Source organism: Eutrema salsugineum, unplaced genomic scaffold (genome assembly GCF_000478725.1).
Source record: "Eutrema salsugineum unplaced genomic scaffold, Eutsalg1_0 scaffold_14, whole genome shotgun sequence".
NCBI classification, from domain to species: Eukaryota; Viridiplantae; Streptophyta; class Magnoliopsida; order Brassicales; family Brassicaceae; genus Eutrema; species Eutrema salsugineum.
In genome coordinates, this window is record NW_006256877.1 from 6,320,686 (window position 1) to 6,342,662 (window position 21,977).

General features: G+C 37.5%; 2 protein-coding genes across 2 annotated transcripts; both read right to left on the bottom strand.

Annotated features, from left to right (window-relative positions):
* Positions 1-270: 270 nt before the first annotated feature.
* LOC18022568 (E3 ubiquitin-protein ligase SINA-like 7) lies at positions 271-2,167 on the bottom strand. The gene is made up of 2 exons (XM_024158843.1): positions 1,807-2,167; positions 271-1,033 (listed from the first exon to the last, which is right to left on the bottom strand). The coding sequence occupies exons 1-2, from the start codon at positions 2,017-2,019 to the stop codon at positions 287-289; spliced, it is 960 nt and encodes a 319-aa protein (XP_024014611.1). The 5' UTR covers positions 2,020-2,167; the 3' UTR covers positions 271-286.
* A 3,966-nt stretch (positions 2,168-6,133) lies between these two features.
* On the bottom strand, positions 6,134-7,780 carry LOC18022569 (E3 ubiquitin-protein ligase SINA-like 7). Its single transcript, XM_006405764.2, has 2 exons — positions 7,484-7,780; positions 6,134-7,017 (listed from the first exon to the last, which is right to left on the bottom strand). The coding sequence occupies exons 1-2, from the start codon at positions 7,694-7,696 to the stop codon at positions 6,331-6,333; spliced, it is 900 nt and encodes a 299-aa protein (XP_006405827.1). The 5' UTR covers positions 7,697-7,780; the 3' UTR covers positions 6,134-6,330.
* Positions 7,781-21,977: the final 14,197 nt, after the last annotated feature.

Genomic DNA, 21,977 nt, shown 5'->3' on the forward strand with positions numbered 1-21,977 from the left:
ATAATTTGGATAACCTGTCCATACCACTGCCCTTCCCATGCCGTTAAAATAAAATAAATTCTTGTGGTTAATGTGTTGTAATTGATTTTATGTATTTATGCTCCTCACCACTTCATACATTATTATACAAACGTTTCGCTGAATTATAGCTTTCAAGAGATTTTAGTTTAAGCTGTCTCACCGAAAAAGGTAATCAAACGATAAACGTTTTGAGTATTTATGCTTGCTTAGTTATAATTATAAATTCCATTAAGCATAACTGTGCTTTGAGCCTACAAAATCCAGTCTAATCTGAAACCTGGTCAAAACTTACATAACGATAAGGTACTTCTTCTAGATCACTCCAACCTTCTGACTCTTGGTTCAACTTCTTCTTAATGCAAATATCCATCTCCAACGATTCACCACGCAAGAAACTGTGAGGGATCAACATGAAATTCTCTTGAGGTATTTGATGGCTCACTTCACAAATCCTCTTTACTTCTGGTGATTCGTAAGTCATAATGTGTCCATCGCCACTAGTGTATGAGATATGATATGAGAACTCTCCTACTTGTGGAGCAGATGGTGCAATGCATCTTACAGTTACATACACACCATACGACTCCCTAAAACACTGCACTGCAAACAATCGCCTCCTTGTATAGTCCGCTTTAATTAATACCTTATCGCTGATATTCATCTCGGCACTAAAGGAAATGCCACAACTGAACGTATTAAGTAGGGTTTGCAAGGAATTCATATGGATAAATTTGTAGTGATCGTAGAGATCCTTGTATGATCCAGTGTAGTTGCAGTCTAGCAAAGGGCAGGAGCAAAGAGAGAAAGCACATTCTTTTTCATGAGTTGATACTTTCCCATAAGAGACTTTCTTGGTGCAACCTAACTTAGCGTTTGGGCATAGGATCAAAGTCGATTCAAGAACACTCTCCATTGCTCTGCAGCGAATGTGGCCGATAGGCGAAGCACAAGAAGGGCATTTATCACTCAGTTTGGCACAGCAAGAAGAGCAAGCTAAATGCCCATTATCACACTAAAATGCAAAACCAATTAGCTCGTGATAATATTTTCAAAAACTACAACTGAACATGAACACATCTTACAAATATTCACTCGAATCCTCAAAACCATCAAAAACAAAATCTACGGATACACTTAAAACCTAGAAAATTGGGACACTTCCAACTTTTTTTCTTCCTTTCTACTCCAAATTATCCTATCCAACTGAAATACAAAATTAAATGAGTTGTAATTCTTCATATGCTGTTTTCTAAATCATGATAATATTTTCAAGAACTACAATTGCAAACAAGAATATATTTTACAAATCATCACTAGAATCCTCAAAATCATCAAAAGAAAAACAAAGTATACACTTAAAACCTAGGAAATGGGGACAATTCCAAAAAAAAAAAAAAAATCTTCCTTTTAAATCCAAATTATCCTCTTCTTAATGTAGAGTTTGACCCACAAATTCTATACTCTGCATTTTCAAGAACTACAACTGTAATTATATCTTCCAAAACACAAACTTGGGATATTTTAAAAATCCAGTAAATGGGCACACTTCCAATTTCTTCTTTTCCCCATTTTCTTTATTCATGGATAATATTATCAAGAACAACACGTATTCACCGAAACTTCACAAGAATCCTCAAAATCATCAAAAGAAAAGCGAAGTATACACTTTAAACCAAGAAAATGGGGACAATTCCAAAAAAAAAATCTTCCTTTCTACTCCAAACAGAGAGGATGCGAAGCTACAATTCAAGTAAGCGAAGCTACATTTCAGGTAAGAAACAAAACCTGGAAGATAGGAATCGTCAAGGCTTCGAAGCAGACGGGACAGTCAAGAATATTCAGATCAAACAGCGTCGCCGAGAGACGCTTGTCCTCTCTACACGATTTCTTCGCTCCATCACCGGGAGATATAGAAGAACAACGTTGTCTCTTCTGCGAGAGAATGCTGCTCGATCTATTATCTTCCCCGGAAGCTTCCGAAATCGGAGCTTCAACCATGTCGGAGGCTTAATCGGAGAAATGGCTAAACCCTAATCCCTTTTCTCTGTTTCCGATGATTTTTGTTTTCTTTAACTGAACTACTGAAGAGTTAAATCAGTTTACAATTACAGATATTACTCGGAATATCACACATACTTCTATTTTTGGTCTCAGCTCCGTCTCAAATAGAATCAAACGAGCTAAACTTTTTTAGTTAGGTTCGGATATAAAAAAAAATGATAATAGTTACTACTTAAATTATTAATCCTATTACTAGATTTTGCAGTAGCGTGGATATTTGGTTGATAAAAATTATATGCAATCAATTATATTTATTAATATATAAATTTTATATGTTAGTATTTTAATAATATATTAATAATATTATGGTGTTAATCTAATAATTTTTATGTAAATAGTGAGGTTTTAACGGATTTTTTTTTCTTAAATCTATATACAATATGTCATATTTCAAAAACATATTATTTGGTCAAAAACTTATAAGTTAATATAACCAAACCAACTAATTTTTTTTTATATAAATTAATCAAATGTTACTTTTTAAACACAGTATTGACATGATGATAACATGTTATACATTCACTTTTTAAAATCAAGAAGATTATTATTTTTATCATTTTCACTTTTATTACAATTATATATATGTTCTTTAAAAACAATAAAAAACAATAAAAATTAATATTTCATCTTTTTTCTTCATGTTCATTTTTATTCTTGTTATATCTGTTTTTATCATATTTATCTATTTAAATAATTTATGTATGATTATATTCAGTTTCATCATATTCATTCTCAGTTTTTTCTAATTATAATTAAGTAGGCAAAACCGATACAATTTAATACATACAAATTTATAACAATGAAATAACAAATTGAGCAACTCAAAATTAAGATCTTCTACATTAATCTATTGCAATTCCAAGTCGAATATACAAAATGTAGTTTTTTGATCATTTTCCCATAATATATTACATAAGATTATTTGAAAATATGTTTTGCATATGTGAAAAAAGTTTAGATGAATATAAATCATACTTATTAGTTATTTAAAATTTTACGTGAAAATTCTTAAAATCAAATATCTTAAACTTGTATAAGTAGCATATATTTTTTGATAGATAATAAATTAAATTTGTAACTTAAACAGTGATAATGTATATTTTAATATCATGTTAAATTTTTTGTTATTTCTAGAGGTTTAATTTATTTTTTAGTTTATTTTCTTAACCATGATATTAGAATTAGAAAACTTTTAAAAATTAAAAATGTTAATATTTACGAATAAAATTAAAATTTTAAATGCTGATGTGGATACTTTGAAAATAATATAGCTTTAACTGTTATTAATAATAGAATAATTTTAATTAACAATTTTCTTATATTTTTTGTATTAACAATATAATTTTATTATTTAGATTTGTTTTTAATTTTAGTTATTGATGTGGACTAATAAAATTGATCTTTTAAATCTTTTGAAAATATCTTTAGAGGCATATAGCTTCAATTTTGTTTTCTATAAATATATATATTTTTTGTTAACAATATAATTTTAAAATTTGAAAATTGTCTTAATTTTAAATATTGATGTGGACCAATAAATTTAAAATTTAAATCATATGTGGACATTCTTAGAGACATATAGCTTTAACTTTTATTAATAATAGATTTAGAAATCAAAGCTGGAAGATCCCACACGAAGCCCGTTGCTGCAAGTGATTTTGATATCTCCTCCTTATTTTGAGGCTTACCGAATGTATTCGGATGGTGTTTGGTCAGCTAATTGTTATCTTTGTGGTTAAGTTTAGGTTGTTAAAATCCTATCAGATGTCATGTTATTTCAAAAATCTAGCTCGGATACTCAGTCTCTTTCCTCTTAATGACGGAACCTCTTTCTCTATTTTCAGTGCTTCTTTTTCAAAAGTGTCGAGTATCAATCACTTGACATGTTTCTCGGATTGCTTGAAATTTATCATTCTTCTCAGATTCTTTGGCCAAGCTTTGGAGATTTTACGGTTTTTTTTTCAATATTAAACGGTTTGTAGTGACTTTGTTTATATCTCCTTTTCTTATATTTTTGTAATTTAGCTAATAGTAAAACATATAGTTTAGTCAAGTTAATTCCTTTATGTTGTAATGATTCATTTTTTTAGTGAAACCCAACTATATATATATTTTTTTGTTTATTTGACATAGTTGCACACACAGAAAAACAAAATTTAAAAATTATCATAGTTATATGAAAATGCTAATGTAAGAGTCTCTAAATATGTGTGTATACATTTAATTTAAATTTAAAATTTCATATTTTAGTTTTTTATAATTAATATGAATTTTATATATAATTTATTTACTTTTAATAATTTTTAAAAACAATAATAGAATTTAGAAATTTTTTAATTTTCAGTGTTGAGCTGGACCAATAAAAAATTTATACATAATTTTTTTACTCAGCAATAATATTAGAATTTGTAAATTTTCTTAATTTACTTATTCAGCATTAATATTAGAATTTGTAAATTTTCCTTAATCTTGAATGTTGATGTGGACCAATAAAATTGCCCTTTTAAATTCTATGTTGACATCTTAAAATGTATTTAGCTTCAATTTTTATTAGTATAAGATTTTTGTACACGTGGAAGCCCGTAAAATCCAACAGATTCTCACTCTGGGCGGTGGCGGATTCCCCTCTGGCGTTTGAACGACTCATTTCTTCTCGAACTTAAATCACTTTTTCATTTCAGGCGTCATCTGATTAATGTTTCTTATTTCATTGTCAGATTCTTTGAAAGTTGGCCACTTTGGGTGAAATAAGGATCAGATTCTTGGCTCAGAACAAGTGCTGCTAGTTAACTGCCAAACCAAAAAAAAAAGTTAATCAAAATTAAAATGTTCCGGAGTTTTGGTTAATAAGCTGTAGTTAATTATATATCTTTACGTCGCTCCTCAACGATTCAGACATTGTACAAACGTTTCGTTGGATTATAGCTTAATTTTGGGCAGAACTAACAAAAGTTTTACCGAAAAGAAAAAGTCAAACGACAAACGTTTTGAGTATTTATGTTTGCTCCGGTCTAAACTGAAACCTTGGTAAGTTAAAGCCGTAAAGCAACTTCTGATCTTACTAAGTCTGGTCAAAAACTTACATATAGCAACAAGATCCGAGCCTAAAACGCCGTTCTTTTTGGTCTTGCGAGGAGAGGCATAGCTCCTCATGGGTTTGGAAGTTCATGCTAAAGCTAAGACCCTTAGCGAAGAAATTTCTCCGATGTTCGGTCAACAATGGTGAGACTGCGTCTTATTGGTTTGATCATTGGTGCTCGCTAGGTCTGCTGATTGATGTTGCAGGCTCGGATGGACCCAGGAAACTCGGTATCCCGAGGGAGAGTACAGTTTTTGATGGATGTAACTCTACAGGATGGATCCTTCCTAGCCCTCGCGTCAGACTCCCAGCTCTCCGTGAAATAAGAGGTATGCTCACTTCTACTCCCGCGCCGACTCAACACGGCGGCATGGATGTGTTTACCTGGGAAGCCAGCTCCTCAGGCAACTCTGGTTTCTCTTCGTCAAAAACCTAAGAACCTGGGACTGCATTCGACCTTCCGCAACTCGAGTTCCCTGGAAGAAGGTGGTTTGGTTCAAGGGGCACCTGCCTCGTCACGACAGGCTCCCGATCTGTTCCGTCTCTACCAATGGGGAATCATCCACTCTGACCTCTGCTGTATTTGTAGCCTCCATGCGGAAACTAGAGACCATCTTTTTCTGCAATGTGAGTTTAGCAAACAAGTCTGGAATAAGGTCATGCATCGCCTAGGACAGGAGAGAACGCAACACCAGGCTGCACGAGGGCATTTCTATGACACCCAACTCTATCTTTGACGGATCGCACGATCAGGGATATCTTATTGGCTCGCATCAGGAGAGGTCTCCCGAGTCTCCTCTCCACCTGGTTTACTTATAAGATTTTTAATCTTTAGATAGTTCTAATTATATCTTTCGGGCTTTTTTATTTATTTTTTTGGTCCGTAACATGTAACCTGCTTCGCCGAGCTTTGTAAAGAACGTTCCGTTTTTGGTATAATATTTACATTCTATAAAAAAAAAAAGATCTGATCTTAGTTCGCCAGGTCAAAATTTACACGGTTTAGGGTTTAGCTTCTTAGGTTAAAGCTTACATATAGCAACAAGATCTGATCTTAGTCCGCCAGGTCAAAAACTTACATATAGCAACTAGATCTGATCCTAGCTTGTTAGGTTAAAACTTACAGACGACAAAAAAGGGCCCTCTTCTATACCGCAAGCTTCTTACTCTTAGTTAGTCTTCTTCTTGATGCAAATATTAATCTCCAACGAGTCACCACTTAACCAACTGAGTGGGATCAACAACATGGAATTTTCTTGAGGGGTTTGAAAACTCACTTCACGAATCCTCTTCACCACTGGTGATTTGTAAAACATAGTGTGTTCATCCACGCTCTTGTATGAGATCTGATATGAGAACTCTCCTACTTCTGGAGCAGATGGTGCAATGCATCTTACAGTTACATACACACCATACGGCTCCCTAAAACACTGCACTACAAACAATAGACTTCTTGTATCGTTCACTATAATAAATATCTTATCGCTGATATTCATCTTGGCACCAAATGAACTTTGACGATAATTACTAATCATGTAAGCAAGGCCTGTTGACCATTTTTTTCTGTGGGTAAATTTGTAGTGATCGTAGAGATCCTTGTACGGTCCAGTGTAATTGCAGTCTAGCACTGGGCAGGAGCAAAGAGAGAAAGCACATTCTTTTTCATGAGTTGATACTTTCCCATAAGACACATTCTTGGCGCAACCTAACTTGGCGTTTGCGCAAGGGATCAAAATCGATTCAAGAACACTCTCCATTGCTCTGCAGCGGATGTGGCCGATAGGAGAAGCACAAGAAGGGCATTTATCACTTAGTTTGGCACAGCAAGAAGAGCAAGCCAAATGCCCATTATCACACTGAAATACAAAACCAATCGAGTTGTGAGTCTTCATAAGCTCTTTCTTACAAAACTTCACTGGAATCTTCAAAATCATCAAAACAACAACTAATAATACACTTAAAACCTAGAACATGGGGACAATTTCAACCTTTTTCTTCCTTTCTACACCATTGTCTTCTTCCTAATGCAGAGATTGGCCTATAAATTCTACTTATACTCTACATTTTTAAGAACTACAACGAGTTTCGTTAACAGATCTTTCAAAACAAAAGCTTAGGATACTCTTAAAATCAAGTAAATGGGCACACTTCCATTTTCTTTCTCTGTTTACTCAAAATTATGAAAACAGAAGCCAAGGATACACTTAAAACCTAGAAAATGGGGACAATTCCAAAAAAAATTATTCCTTTCAACTCCAAACCATCCTCTTCCTAATGTAGAGTTAGAGAAGCTACAATTGAATTCAGTTAAGATTGCAAAACCTGGAAGATAGGAATCGTAAATGCTTCGAAGCAGATGGGACAGTCGAGAATACTCAGATCTAGCAGCGTCGTCGAGAGTCGCTTATCCTCTGTACCCACTCTCTTCGCTCCGTCGCCGGGAGATATCGAAGAACAACATGCTCTCTTCTGCGAGAGTATGCTGCTCGATCCATTTCCTTCTCCGGAAGCTTCCGCAATTGCCGCTTCAACCATGTCGGAGGCTTAATCGGAAAAACGGCTAAACCCTAATCCCTTTTCTCTAAGGAGTTAAACAGCTATGTTTTACAATTACAGATTATTGTATTGATCAAGAAAAGGCCTGGCTTATATCCGGTTAAAGGGCTTGAATAATCTAGGCTTGAATAATGTGGAGAAGGCCCAAAGAGAATCACGCGTGGAACTTAAGGAAGAAGAGAGCCTGCGTCCGTACAATGGTCCCCCCTCAGCGTGTTCACACCTGGTCTTGTGACCGTTGGAGCTGTCGCTGTCTCTTGGATTCAGAGACAAGATTCACGTGTTTCTTTGTGTGTCTAACCACTTTTCTTTGTAATGTAGTGTAGGCTAAACCTAGTTTCTGCATTGTCTCTCTATATATGTATTGATTCCGAGAATGAATACACACACTCTTTTGGGAACTTTTCCCTTAGTCTCTTTTCTCTTAATCGTTACATCTCTTATCTCTCTCTAACTCTCTTCTTAATCTCTTTACTAATCCGCATTTATTCTAACATGGTATCAGAGCTGGTTTCGATTTCCTGAGAATCGATTCTCAAGTCTCAAACTCTTGTTTCTTAATCTACAAGCTTCATTCTCGCAAATCTCACCTCTCTTTCATATTCTCTCTCGTTTCTTTTTCTGTTCAATTCTCTCTCTTGTTCTTGAGCGTTTTCCTGAAATTCCAAGATAGAATCTGTTGCTCAAGCTTCCGAGAACTCCAAGGCTTTGGTGATTCCGGTCATCCTCAAAGGAGGCACTACAAGAAAGATTGGGTTTTATGTCGGCAGATATTGACGTAAAATCGACGTAAAAGAGCATTTACGTCGAATTAACGACGAAAAAAAAATCGTCGTAATACGATCGTCGTAAAACCAAAATCGTCGTAAAATTACAAACCCGGGAAAATCGTTGTAATATCGTCGGAAACTATTCGTCGTAAATGCGACGTAAAGTTTCCAACGAAAGTACAACGAAAGAAGTCCATCATAAGAACGACGTAAAATCGATGTAAAATTACATCGATTTAACAACGATTAGGAGACGAACAATTTCAATTAAGGGAAACTAATTTTTCAATTGTCGATGTTAATTCGTCGTAAAGTTTCGACGTAAATCCGACGTAAACATATTCGACGTAAATTCGTCGTTAATAATTCGACGTTAGATCGACGTAAATTTACGACGAATTTACGTCGATTTATAAATTCATATTCGACGTAAATTCGTCGTTAATAATTCGACGTTAGATCGACGTAAATTTACGACGAATTTACGTCGATTTATAAATTAATTATTTAATTCGATTTTAATTTAATTAATGAATTTTTAAAATAATTAAAAAATTAAAAATAGAAAACAAACAATTTAAATTGAAATTTAAATTCGAAAATAATTTATAAATAAAAGAAAAAATTTAATACAAATTGTTTTTTACAAAAAAACCTAATCTACAATGTGATTTCGTAATCGTCGAGGTTGAGATCGACGTCACGAGGAGGCTCTCCGTCTTGGCCGCCCGTCGCTGCTGGACCGTCGTTTCCCGTCTGCACTACCGGAGCCGAAGACTGACCCTGCGTCTGCTGGTCCGATGGTCCAGTACCGGAAGTACCACCGGTCTCAAAAACCATTCGTGCTCGCTGTTGCCTCGCTCGGATTGCGGTGGCCAACTGCGGAACCGCTTCCGCAACGATGTCGAAGAGATCGTGTATCTCGGTGAGCTCCTGCTTCTGGGCCACTTGCTCATGCCTGAGAGTGGTGATCTCAACATTGGCCGTAGCAAGCTCCTGGCGAAGATGACTCGGATCCTCCTGCGTGCGAAATCCGGAAGCCGAGGCGGCAGAACAGTCTCTAATAGAGCCCATCCCTAAGGTTCGGCCCTTCTTCTTCGGAGCAACCTACAAATGGAAAATGAAAACGTTAATTATTTATTAAGTAATAAATATAATAAATTTAAAAAAAATTGAAATAGATCATACCTCTTCGAAAATCTGGTCTTGCTCAGCGACGGTCAACGGTACTTGGATAGTACCGTCAGGTGTGGCCTGGGTCTCCCGCTCGGCGATCCGCTGCATAGCGGCATTGTAGATCTCCTCGGACCGAGCGTCGACAAAGCTCCCGTCACTCTTCCGGTGAGTGGTCTCGAAGAGCTTCGTCATCGGAGGTAGTTCTCCTCCGTTCTCCTCGGCCTACCAATTAATAAACATTAGTCAAAAATATTTAATAAATTATAGCAATAATTAAAATTAAAATAATAATGAAATAATTTATATTTAATTACTTACCATCATGAGACGTCTTCCCGCAAAAGATATTTGGCCAGAAGTGTGCGGGGTCACTAACTTCTGACCACTCACCGGATCGACCCGGTTTCGGACGGCCGAACACTTAGCCGCAGTGGTTTGGGCATGCGGGTCCAGCCAATACGCCTTCAACCCGTTCCAACAGGAAGTGGACATGGAGCTCGGCTTTGCGTCGTCTCCATCGGTCTCCCACTTCCGCTTCCAATCGGAAACGGTGTTGACTAGGCGTTTCTGCGCCTTCAGCCGGAAAGCTTCGCGGACCGTCTCGTTGATCCCGATGTCCCAGTTCCACCGTTGCTGCAAAAGAAAACAAAAAATTAGATAAACAATATAAAAGTTAGATTAATTAAATTTAAAATAATTTAAAATGATATAAATAAGATTTTAAAAACATTACCGCGAAGCACTTGTACCAGGTGTCGAACGTCTCTTGCGACACCTTGCTCCAATTGTAATGTGGCTCCACGAAATGACTCTTAATTGTGTCGGAAATGCTCCGACCGACACAATTATCCAAATCAAACCTATGAAAACAAAAAAAAACTTATTACATTAATATTTAAGTAAATTAAAGCATTAATTTTAAAAAATATAAAAAACAAAAAAGTTTACTTACCAATAAGAGCCTGGTTCCGCTTTTCCGGGAACCAGACGTCGTAAAGCCCCCCGTCCCGGTAGGGCTAGTAAATCCTCAACCGTAAACTGGGCATACGGATGTGGAGGGGCGGGTACCGGTTCGGCAGCCGGCGGTGGAGGTGGTGGTGGAGGCGGTGGTGGAGACTGCTCCGCGGTATTCGGAACCTGGGAGGCTCCGGAAGATGAAGGGACATCGGTCCCGGTGTTTCCCAAGGCAGACGCCCGGGAAGAGTGTCCGTCCGCCATGAAATTGATGTAATGCGTCCTTCGTCGAGTCATCGTCTGCAAAACCGATAAAATTTTATTTTTCAAATTAATTACAATTAATTTTTAATTATGATCCTAAATCTAACAAATTCCGAGCCTAAACTAATTCCCGACCTAAACCGTTTGAATTTCTAAACTATTTAATAATATTATAATTTTAAGTAATTAAAAAAAAATAATTACCTTTTTTTGCGTCAAAAGGAGGAGGAATGCAAGGGAGGAGGAAGCAGAGAGAGAGGAAGGAGAGATGAGCGACGAAATGAGGAATGGGTGCGGTCCTATATATAGAATTTATTTTCCTCGTAAATTCGACGGAAATATTACGACGAATTTACGACGGATTCGTCGTAAATTCGTCGTAATGGTCCCACCGTACAAGAAAGCAAATAAGACAAACACACGTGGCTGTATCTTGGCTTTGCGACGATTTTACGATGATCCGTGTTATTCGTCGTAAAATCGTCGTAATGTTACGACGAATCGTATAAATCATAAAAATTAAGACGGCTGTGTATCCACAAATCGTCGTAAATTTGTCGTAATATTACGACGAATTTACGATAAATTATACCAAAACTGATGAAATTCAAAAATTGAAACATCCATAAGCACATACAAGCATGTCTATTCATGATAAATGTGGTCTGTATAACTTTCTAGCATGTTTACATAACTTAATGAAGAATTTAGTAAGATCTAAGATAAATCCTTACATCTTGTGTAAATGTATATAACACCTTAAGATTACTTGATAAACACATATATGTCAAATTTTGAATTTTTTTTTTTGTTTAGAAAGTTGTTTTACCTTATAAGATGGTAAGCCATATCATTCTCTTCATCAAAATCCCCCCTGAACCCCAGAAAAGATTGATTATAAGATTTAGGGGTTACATTTCGTCGTAATCTCGATGGTATATTACGACGAATTTACGACGATCACACCCATTCGTCGTAAATTCGTCGTAATAAAAACCACATATCTACAAGTTCCTGAACCTTATACTACTGACCCTTATATAATACATCAGTTTACTTAGGAAAATGAACCCAAAAACTATTCTGTAAGTTAGGAAAGCTAAACCCTATAAGGTTTAGGGTTTGCATTTTACGACGAAGTTACGACGATTTCTAAATAATCATCGTAAATTCGTCGTAAAAGTCAACATATGTCCAAGTCAACACTTTAACAAATTTTATTTTCATTAATTGGCTTTAATTTTTCAAAAATTTAAATTTGACAAATGTTACATTGAAACATGCAATTAAATGTCAACATATTTAATTAGTCTTCATCAACATTTTCCTCGGTGTCCTCATCATCATTGTCATCATCACTGCTTGTTTGAAATTCGTCAGCAGCTTCTTCAGTTTTGTCCCCATGTAGATCTTCAACTTGTCGATTACGTGGATCAATTAAAAGAACATTTTCTTCAACATCCGGTTCTGTAATGTCGACACAATCATCTTGTTGCATTGGCGGGAGATCTACACCATCAATTATACCCCTTGGAGCAACTTTGACAACCGCCAGCCATGAAATTCCCGTATTCCGTACTCGAGGATATGGAACAAAGGTGACTTGTTCTGCTTGAGATGCAAGTATAAAAGGCTCGAACTTATTGTATCGCCGAGATGCGTTTACATCTACCACTCCGAATTTGTTAATTCGCACTCCACGACCTATCGTAGGATCAAACTAATCACATTTGAATAGAACAGTTTTCATTCTGACTAATCCGGGGTATTCCACTTCAATTATCTCTTTGATGATCCCATAAAAGTCTACTTCACCTCGTACACAAACTCCATAGTTTGTAGTTGCCCGTTGAGTGCCATGACTATAAGTATGAAAAACATAGCCACGTGTGAAATACATAGCTGCAGTAGTTATCTTCGAAATAGGACCTAGGAGCAACTCATGAAACCATACTGCATATGTCATGTCATCATGCTCGACTTGACCTTTTAACCACAATGCATAATGTTGGTCTTTCCGCTTGTTAATTTCATCTTCTGAAACACCGTCAATGCATTCTCGGACTTGACTGACGAAAGTGCTGAAATTTTAAAACATTGTTAAGGACATTTCGTCTGTTCAATCAAATTTTAATCATGCATGGTTATAATTATGTACCTCTCGTAAGGTGCCAATTCCTCGCAATTCAGAAGTATATATGTATGTGCGCTGTGGTAGTCTTGTTCGTTTGACCAACAAGTTTTTTTAGTTTCCCACTTAGACGTCCAATTGGTGAGAATATATCAGGCACACCTTCTACTGCGTAACTTTGTCCTACACCCCCATCGTCGTAACGTCTTGGATCCCGTTTGCGTGTACGAACCTTTGGAGCAAAGTAATAAGACGTGAAATGAGAAGTCTCTTCTGTCAGACTTCCCGCCACGATAGACCCTTCAACTTTTGCTAAGTTTTTGGCCTTACCCTTCAAATGCTTCATAAATCGTTCAAACGGATACATCCACCTAAACTGAACAGGTCCTCCCAACTCTGCTTCATGAGGGAGGTGTATAGGTAAATGTTCCATAACATGAAAGAAAGCAGGTGGAAATATTTTCTCTAAATTGCACAACAATATTGGAATATTTGTAGACAGTTGTGCAACTACATCTTCTGATAATGTCCTTGTACTTAGATCACGGAAGAAAGCTCCAATGTCTCCTAGTGCCTCATGGACATGTCCCGGTAGGAGTTCAGCAAACGCAAAAGGAAGTAATCGTTGCATAAACACATGACAATCATGACTTTTCATCCCTGAAAACTTTTGTCCTTTATCCACAGATTTAGCCAGATTAGATACATATCTATCAGGAAATTTCACGGCTGATGATACCCAATTAAACAATGCTGTTTTTTGTTCAGCACCCAACCGAAATACAGGAACAAGTGCTTTCCCACTACTCACCATATGCAACTCAATTCTGTTACATATATCGGGTAAGTCCATCCGTGATTTAACGCTGTCTTTGGTTCTTCCTTGGACGTTCAAAACAGTATGCATGATGTTATCGAAAAAATTCTTCTCAATGTGCATAACATCAAGGTTATGTCTGAGCAAATGATCTTTCCAGTAAGGCAGATCCCAAAATATACTTTTCTTGTGCCAATTATGATGAACCCCATATCCTTCAGGCATATTCGCAGGAGTGTGCCAATTTCCTCCTCGGGGGACCGTTTCAAGTCCACCCCAATGATCTATTTGCGCTTCAAGCTCTTCTCCAGTTAGGTACACTGGTGGAGGGAGACGAACCAATTTGTTCTTTATAAACAAACGCCTATTTCTTCTATATTGATGGTTTGGTGGTAAAAACCGACGGTGGCAATCAAACCAACAGGTTTTCCTACCATGTTTAAGCTGAAATGCATCAGTCCTATGAAGACAATAAGGACATGATAACCTCCCATGCGTTGTCCAACCTGATAGCATTCCGTATGCCGGGAAAAAGCTTATTGTCCACGTAAGCACCGCTCGCATCGTAAAATTTTTACCACTCGAACAGTCATATGTTCGTACTCCAACATGCCACAACTGGTTTAATTCATGTATGAGTGGTTGCAAAAACACATCAAGGGCCCGCTTCGGGTGATTTGGACCAGGGACTAATATACTTAGAAACAAAAACTCTCTTTGCATGCACATATCTGGAGGAAGGTTATATGGCGTAAGAATCACAGGCCATAATGAATATTGCCTACCAGACATACCAAATGGGCTAAACCCGTCAGTGCAAAGACAACATTTCGCTTAGACCTAGCAAAGTCTGGATGTACGGTGTTAAAATGTTTCCAAGATTTCCCGTCAGACAGGTGAGTCATTTTGCCATCTGTTTGTGAATGTTCCGCATGCCATCTCATCGACGCAGCTGTCCGTTCAGATTGATATAGTCTTTTTAACCTATCAGTGATAGGAAGATACCACATTCGTTGGTAAGGAATCTTCTTACGCCCAGCAATTTGCGGTCTATATCTTGGCTTTTGGCAGAAACGACATTCTTCAAGCTTCTCATCATCTCTCCAAAAAAGCATACAATTATCAACACAAACATCAATCATCTCAGAAGGCAATCCAAGACTAAAAACCAGCTTCTGAATTTCATAATACGTTTCAGCAGCCAAATTATCATCTGGCAAATACTCTTTAATAAGATCTGCCCAATCGTTCATGCAAACTTCAAATAGATTGTGATCAGTTTTTATTGTCATCATCCGAGCTGCCAATGATAATTTTGATAAACCTTCCCTACATCCCTCGTACAGAGGCTGTTTTGCTGCGTTTAACATATCATAAAAGCGTTTCGCATCTGCATTGGGCTCCTCAACAGTATCAGCATGTGTTTCATGAAATGCATCAGTAACCATTTCATGCATCCTATCATGATCTTCACCCTGAACTTGACTACTTTGATAATCATTGGACGCTTCAAAATCCACATGTTCTTGATGATTACTACTACTCCGTGCAGCCATCTGACCACTACTTTGACCATATCCCTCTCCATGCTGATACCAAATAAAGTATTGGGACATGAACCCTCTATTCAATAAATGCTGCCAGACAGTGTCAATAGGAATATGTTTCCTATTTTTGCATTTCACACAAGGACAATACATTTTGCCGCTTTCAATTACAGTTTGCATAAGGCCGGCTTGGTACATGAATATTTCCAATCCGTTTTTGAAGTCTTCAGTCAACGACCCATCACCATTTTTGGGCGTATACATCCACTTTCGTAGATCGTATATAGACATTTCAAAAACAAATATTTGACTTTTTGTTTCTGAAATTTGATATAAATTTCAACTACTAAAAATTTTACTTAAACATTCAAAGACTCAAAAAATTTGTGTCTTTATATGTTTTTTTGGGTTGATGGAATAATGAGAGAAGAAAAGGTATATATAGAATTTTTTGTTTGGTTACCAACATATTACCATTGCATATTTACATCAAATTTACGTCGAAATAAAACTTACATCACATTTACATTGATTTTACGTCAATTACAAGATAGAGAACAATTAGTCGTATTATCGATGTAAATATTACGACAACATTACGACGAATTAAAATTCGTTCTTCATTCGTCGTAATATCGTCGTAACATCACGACAATTTTACGAGGGTCATTTTTTACGTCGAATTTACGACGAAATTTTTGATCGTCGTAAATATGACGTAACGTCGTCATAAATTTACGACGACTAAAAATTGTCGTAACTAATTCGACGGAAAAACCCCTCATTCTTGTAGTGAGGAAACTATCTCTTGTGGTCAAGAACTACAAAAACTGCACTATGTGGTCGAGGGCTCTGGAATCATGTTTTGGAAGACAAAACACCAGAAGAAGGCGCCACTAAAGAAGGAAAGAAGAATGAGGAAGCCGCAGCTGCTGAAGCAAAATGGTTCCAAGAAGACCAAACGGTGCTGGGTCTCATTCAGAACTCTCTTGAACCGAGTATTCTTGAAGCATATTCCTACTGTGAGACAGCTAAATCTCTATGGGAAACGCTCAAGAATGTCTTTGGCAACATTTCAAATCTGAGCCGAGTCTTTGAAGTCAAGAAAGCTATCAACGACTTGAGCTAAGAAGATCTGGAGTTTACAAAGCATTTCGGGAAGTTCAGAGCTCTTTGGGCCGAACTTGAGATGCTGAGGCCGAGCTCTATGGATCCAGTGGTGCTAAATGAAAGGCAAGAGCAAGACAAAGTCTTTGGACTGCTTCTCACCCTGAACCCAATGTTTAATGACCTCATTAAGCATATTCTGAGGGAAGAGAAGCTGCCTAGTCTCGATGATGTCTGTGCAAGGATTCAGAAAGAGCAAGGCTCTATTGTTCTCTTCAAGAAGAGTGAGCTCATTTCGGCTAATAAGGCGTTTGTCTCGGAGGATAAGAAGTCTTGGGTCTGTGACCACTGCAAGAAGAAGGGCCACAACAAAGACAAGTGCTGGATTCTCCATCCTCACCTCAAGCCGAGCAAGTTCAAGGAACAAAGGGCGAATCTCTCACGCGAAAATGCTTCAGCATCAGGTGGAGACATAGCCGCTATGAATGCTACGGTGGACTTTGTAAGAAAGAGTGATCTTGAGGCTATCATCAAAGCTTTTGCCTCAAAGCAATCTGGTATCAACTTCTTTTCTCATAAACCTAGTAGCTCGCTTGTTGTTGACTCAGGAGCATCTCATCATATGATTAGTAACTCTAAGTTGTTAAGCAACATAAAACCGGCTCTAGGTAGTGTGGTAATAGCTAATGGTGAAGGAATTCCTATAGAAGGAACTGGTGAATTAAAATTATTTAACAAAAATAGCGAGGCTTTCTTTGTACTCAAATTCACATCTAACTTAGTATCTGTTAAAAGGGCAACTAAGGACTTAAACTGCTATGCTATATTTGGTCCTAATGATGTTCATTTTCAGGATATTGAAAGTGGGAGGTTACTTGGAAAAGGTGGAACCAAAGATGAGCTTTATGTTCTTGAGGATTTTTCACCAAATAAAACCGATGCTGTCCCATTTAGTTCCTGTTTTTCTACTAGCTTAAACTCTATATGGCATGCTCGTTTAGGCCATCCACATTCGCGTTCTCTTGAACTTATGTTGCCTGATGTTTCCTTTGATCATTCTAGTTGTGAGTCTTGTATTCTTGGCAAACATTGTCGAATTGTCTTTCCTAAATCATCTACTATCTATGAAAATTGCTTTGATCTTGTGCACTCTGATGTTTGGACATCTCCTTGCATGTCTAGGGATAGTAACAAGTATTTTGTGACATTCATCGAAGAAAAATCTAAATACACTTGGATTACTTTACTCCCATCTAAAGATCGTGTATTTGAGGCATTTACAAACTTCCAAAACTATGTTACTAATCATTTCAATGCCAAGATTAAAATTCTTAGATCAGATAATGGAGGAGAGTACACAAGTCATAGATTCAAAGAGCACCTAGCTAAGCATGGCATTATTCATCAAACGAGCTGTCCATACACACCACAACAAAATGGTGTAGCTGAAAGGAAGAACAGACACCTTATGGAGGTGGCGAGGTCTATGATGTTTCATACAAACGTTCCAAAACGTTTTTGGGGAGATGCAGTGTTGGCGGCTTGCTACCTAATCAACAGAATCCCCACCAAAGTCTTACAAGACTTATCACCCTTTGAGGTATTGAACAAAACTAGACCATCTCTTGATCACTTACGCGTTTTTGGGTGCTTGTGCTTTGTCTTTGTTCCAGGAGACCAGAGAAACAAACTAGAGGCTAAAAGCACCAAATGCATGTTTCTTGGCTACTCAACAACTCAGAAAGGGTACAAATGCTATGATCCGGTCAATGGCCGCACGTTGGTGTCTCGGGAGGTCAAGTTCATCGAAAGCCGTGGGTATTATGAACAGAAAGATTGGGAAAGTCTCAAGGATCTATCAAGCTCACCTTCAGATCTTGCTACCAGTCTCAAGTTCTTGCTAGATCATCTTGGGAACCCAGAAGCCCCACGTCAAAGTCAGCCACCGAATCCATCAACAGTTCAAGATGAAGAAGCTCAGGCGACGGTTGAGCCTCAAGAGGAGCCGATAGAAGATACACATGCAGCTGTAGAGGAATCATCTCTTCACAATATCGAGGAGGAATCAGCTTATCAAGAGGAGGATCAACCGGTTATCGAAGAAGTAGTTCAACCCCTCAGAAGAAGTACTCGCCTCATCAAGGATCCATCGAATTGGGTCAACACAAGAGTTTACTACAATAGTCAGGCGGTTGCTCACCCTATTCAGGCTACTTGTTCGCTTGCCCTTTTGCCTGCAGCTCATCAAGCGTTTCTTGGCAAAATAGACCAACATTGTATTCCAAGAGACTATGAAGAAGCTAAGGATCATAAGGAGTGGCTCGATGCTATTGGTGATGAGAAAGGAGCTATGGAACGCAACCATACATGGGACGTCGAAGAGTTACCACCAGGAAAGAAGGCCGTCAGTTCCAAATGGGTATTCACCATCAAGTACAAAAGCAATGGGGACATAGAGAGATACAAAGCACGCCTTGTTGCACGCGGTTTTACTCAGACTTATGGTGAAGATTACACTGATACTTTCGCTCCTGTGGCAAAGTTACACACGGTGAGAGTGGTGCTCTCCTTAGCCACCAATTTATCTTGGGATTTGTGGCAAATGGATGTCAAGAATGCTTTTCTTCAGGGGGAGCTTCAAGAAGAAGTATATATGACTCCACCACCAGGCCTAGAAGATACCATCGAACCCGGGAAAGTCTTGAGGCTTAGGAAAGCTATCTATGGGCTGAAACAATCGCCAAGGGCTTGGTATCATAAGTTAAGCTCCACCTTAATGGCGAATGGATTCAAGAAATCCCACTCTGATCACACATTATTTACTCTCAAGGGCGATCAGGGTATTGTGGTGGTTCTTGTCTATGTAGACGACTTGATTATCTCTGGTGATGACAAAGAAGGCATTCAAAATACCAAGGCTTTTCTCAACTCGGCGTTTGATATCAAAGACCTTGGTGAGCTGAAATACTCCCTGTGCATTGAGGTCTGTCGATCACCTGAGGGTCTTTTTCTGTCTCAACGCAAGTATACCGTGGATCTTCTTATTGAGACCGGCAAGCTGGGAGCTAAGCCAGCCAAGACTCCGCTTGAAGAAGGCTACAAGGTCACTCGAAAGGGGGAGAAGACAGATGAAGCGTTCTCTGATGTATCTAGGTATAGACGACTTGTTGGCAAGCTTATTTACCTCACCTTGACCAGGCCAGACTTGTGCTTTGCTGTGAACCAAGTTAGTCAGCATATGCAAGCGCCTACAGTCTATCATTGGAGCATGGTGGAACGGATATTGAGGTATCTAAAAGGGAGTCCAGGGCAAGGTATTTGGATGGGAAAGAACAATAGCACAGAGATAGTTGGTTATTGCGACTCTGATTGGGCTGGTGACAGAACTGACAGAAAATCTACAACTGGTTATTGTACTTTCATCGGATGCAACCTTGTGACATGGAAGACAAAGAAGCAGAAAGTCGTATCTTGCTCAACAGCTGAAGCCGAGTATAGAGCCATGAGGAAGCTGACTAGTGAACTTACATGGCTCAAAGCTCTTCTAAAAGATCTCGGCATTGAACAAGAAAGCCCCATCACAATGCATTGTGATAATCAAGCAGCTATCCACATTGCAACCAATTCGGTGTTTCACGAGAGAACAAAGTCCATCGAGATAGATTGTCACAAGGTGCGTGAGAAGATTGAAGAAGGAGTTGTGCTCCCATGCTATACAAGAAGTGAAGATCAGTTGGCTGACATATTCACTAAGGCCGCAAGTCTCAAAGTTTGCAACCATCTCTTTGGCAAGCTTGGACTTGTAGACCTTACTCATCCTTGATCTCAAGTCCTCTGATCCATGGACATCACACTCTTTTTCCCTTAACAAGGTTTTGTCCCACGAGGTTTTCCTTGTTAAGGTTTTTAATGAGGTGATGCTCATGGGTCTTCAAGCTTAGCAATCTAAAAGCTTTGATGGCTAAGCTTGAGGGGGAGTATTGTATTGATCAAGAAAAGGCCTTATCTTAGGGCTTATATCCGGTTAAAGGCTTGAATAATCTTGGCTTGAATAATGTGGAGAAGGCCCAAAGAGAATCATGTGTGGAACTTAAGGAAGAAGAGAGTCTGCGTCCATACAATGGTCCCCCCCTCAGCGTGTTCACACCTGGTCTTGTGACCGTTGGAGCTGTCGCTGTCTCTTGGATCCAGAGACAAGACTCACATGTTTCTTTGTGTGTCTAACCACTTTTCTTTGTAATGTAGTGTAAGGCTAAACCTAGTTTCTGCATTGTCTCTCTATATATGTATTGGTCCCGAGAATGAATACACACACTCTTTTGTGAACTTTTCCCTTAGTCTCTTTTCTCTCAATCGTTACATCTCTTATCTCTCTCTAACTCTCTTCTTAATCTCTTTACTAATCCGCATTTATTCTAACACAGATAACACACAGGCCTCTCTAGTCTCTAAATAGGATCGAATTAAACGGTTTATTTACGACAAAAAAAAACGGTTTATTTTTTTTTGGTTAGGTTCGGTTGCAGTACGAGTAATCTATAAATTATTAGGGTTTATTATACTATACATACAGGTTTTTTCCTTATTATACATTAAGTTTAAAAATTATTATAAAAAAATATTTACACCAATATTAATTTTGTTTTTAATCCCAAACACTAAAATCAGAAAAAAAAGAAATATCTATTTTGGTCATGAGTACTCATAATTATCTCATTAATCTCATTTCTAGAGAGTGGAAAGATGGAATCTGGAACAATCATTTATGCTTTTTAATTTTGATTCAAAATTCCATAAGTCCGCAGATAAAATTTTCGCTTTTCTTCTTTTTTTTTTTGTGGGGGTCAAATTCCTGAATATTTGACAGCTACATTATAATCTCTATATTAAATTTGTTTCGGTTTTGTTTACATAATCCATTTTCTTTTTCTTTTCATTTTGTTTATATACACACTTAGCCACATTGTGTAAGATGGGATCATTTGCCTCCAATAATTTTTTAAAAATTGAAATAATTTATTAAAGGGAAATTGTAATGAATAATAGTCTGCAGAGAACAATTTGCAAGAATGAAAAGTAACTTTTTTACCCTTGTGCAAAGACACTACACACCTTCAGCTTCCCAACCTTATGACATAAAACTTATATCATAGCAACACAAACTTTTTTCGTCTGACACAATTTATCTTTTTGTTTCACTGATTTCTTTTTAAAAATAATAATTTACGTCTTGTTTTCATATTCAGGATTTTAAAATTTGAAATCGTGTTCTTCATTTCCAAATCCTCTCTTTATATCCTCTCTTTATATCCTTCTTCTTTCATCAAAGATTCAAAAGAGGCGTTTTTCATTTTTTTATTTTTATTTCAAATAATTTCTCCCACATCCAAAAAATTCTCTCCTTTCTTTTTCTACGGTGACTACTCGTTCCTCTTTCTTCTTGCTACTCTCTTTCTCTACGGTGAGGCTCTACTATCTCTCATTATCGCCGGTT

Bases quoted from the DNA above. Each gene is read 5' to 3' on its own strand.
- LOC18022568 (XM_024158843.1), bottom strand. From the start codon at position 2,019: ATGGTTGAAGCTCCGATTTCGGAAGCTTCCGGGGAAGATAATAGATCG. The intron at 1,034-1,806 runs GTTTTGTTTCTT...TTTGCATTTTAG, and splicing joins TGACGATTCCTATCTTCCAG to TGTGATAATGGGCATTTAGC.
- LOC18022569 (XM_006405764.2), bottom strand. From the start codon at position 7,696: ATGGTTGAAGCGGCAATTGCGGAAGCTTCCGGAGAAGGAAATGGATCG. The intron at 7,018-7,483 runs GTTTTGCAATCT...TTTGTATTTCAG, and splicing joins TTACGATTCCTATCTTCCAG to TGTGATAATGGGCATTTGGC.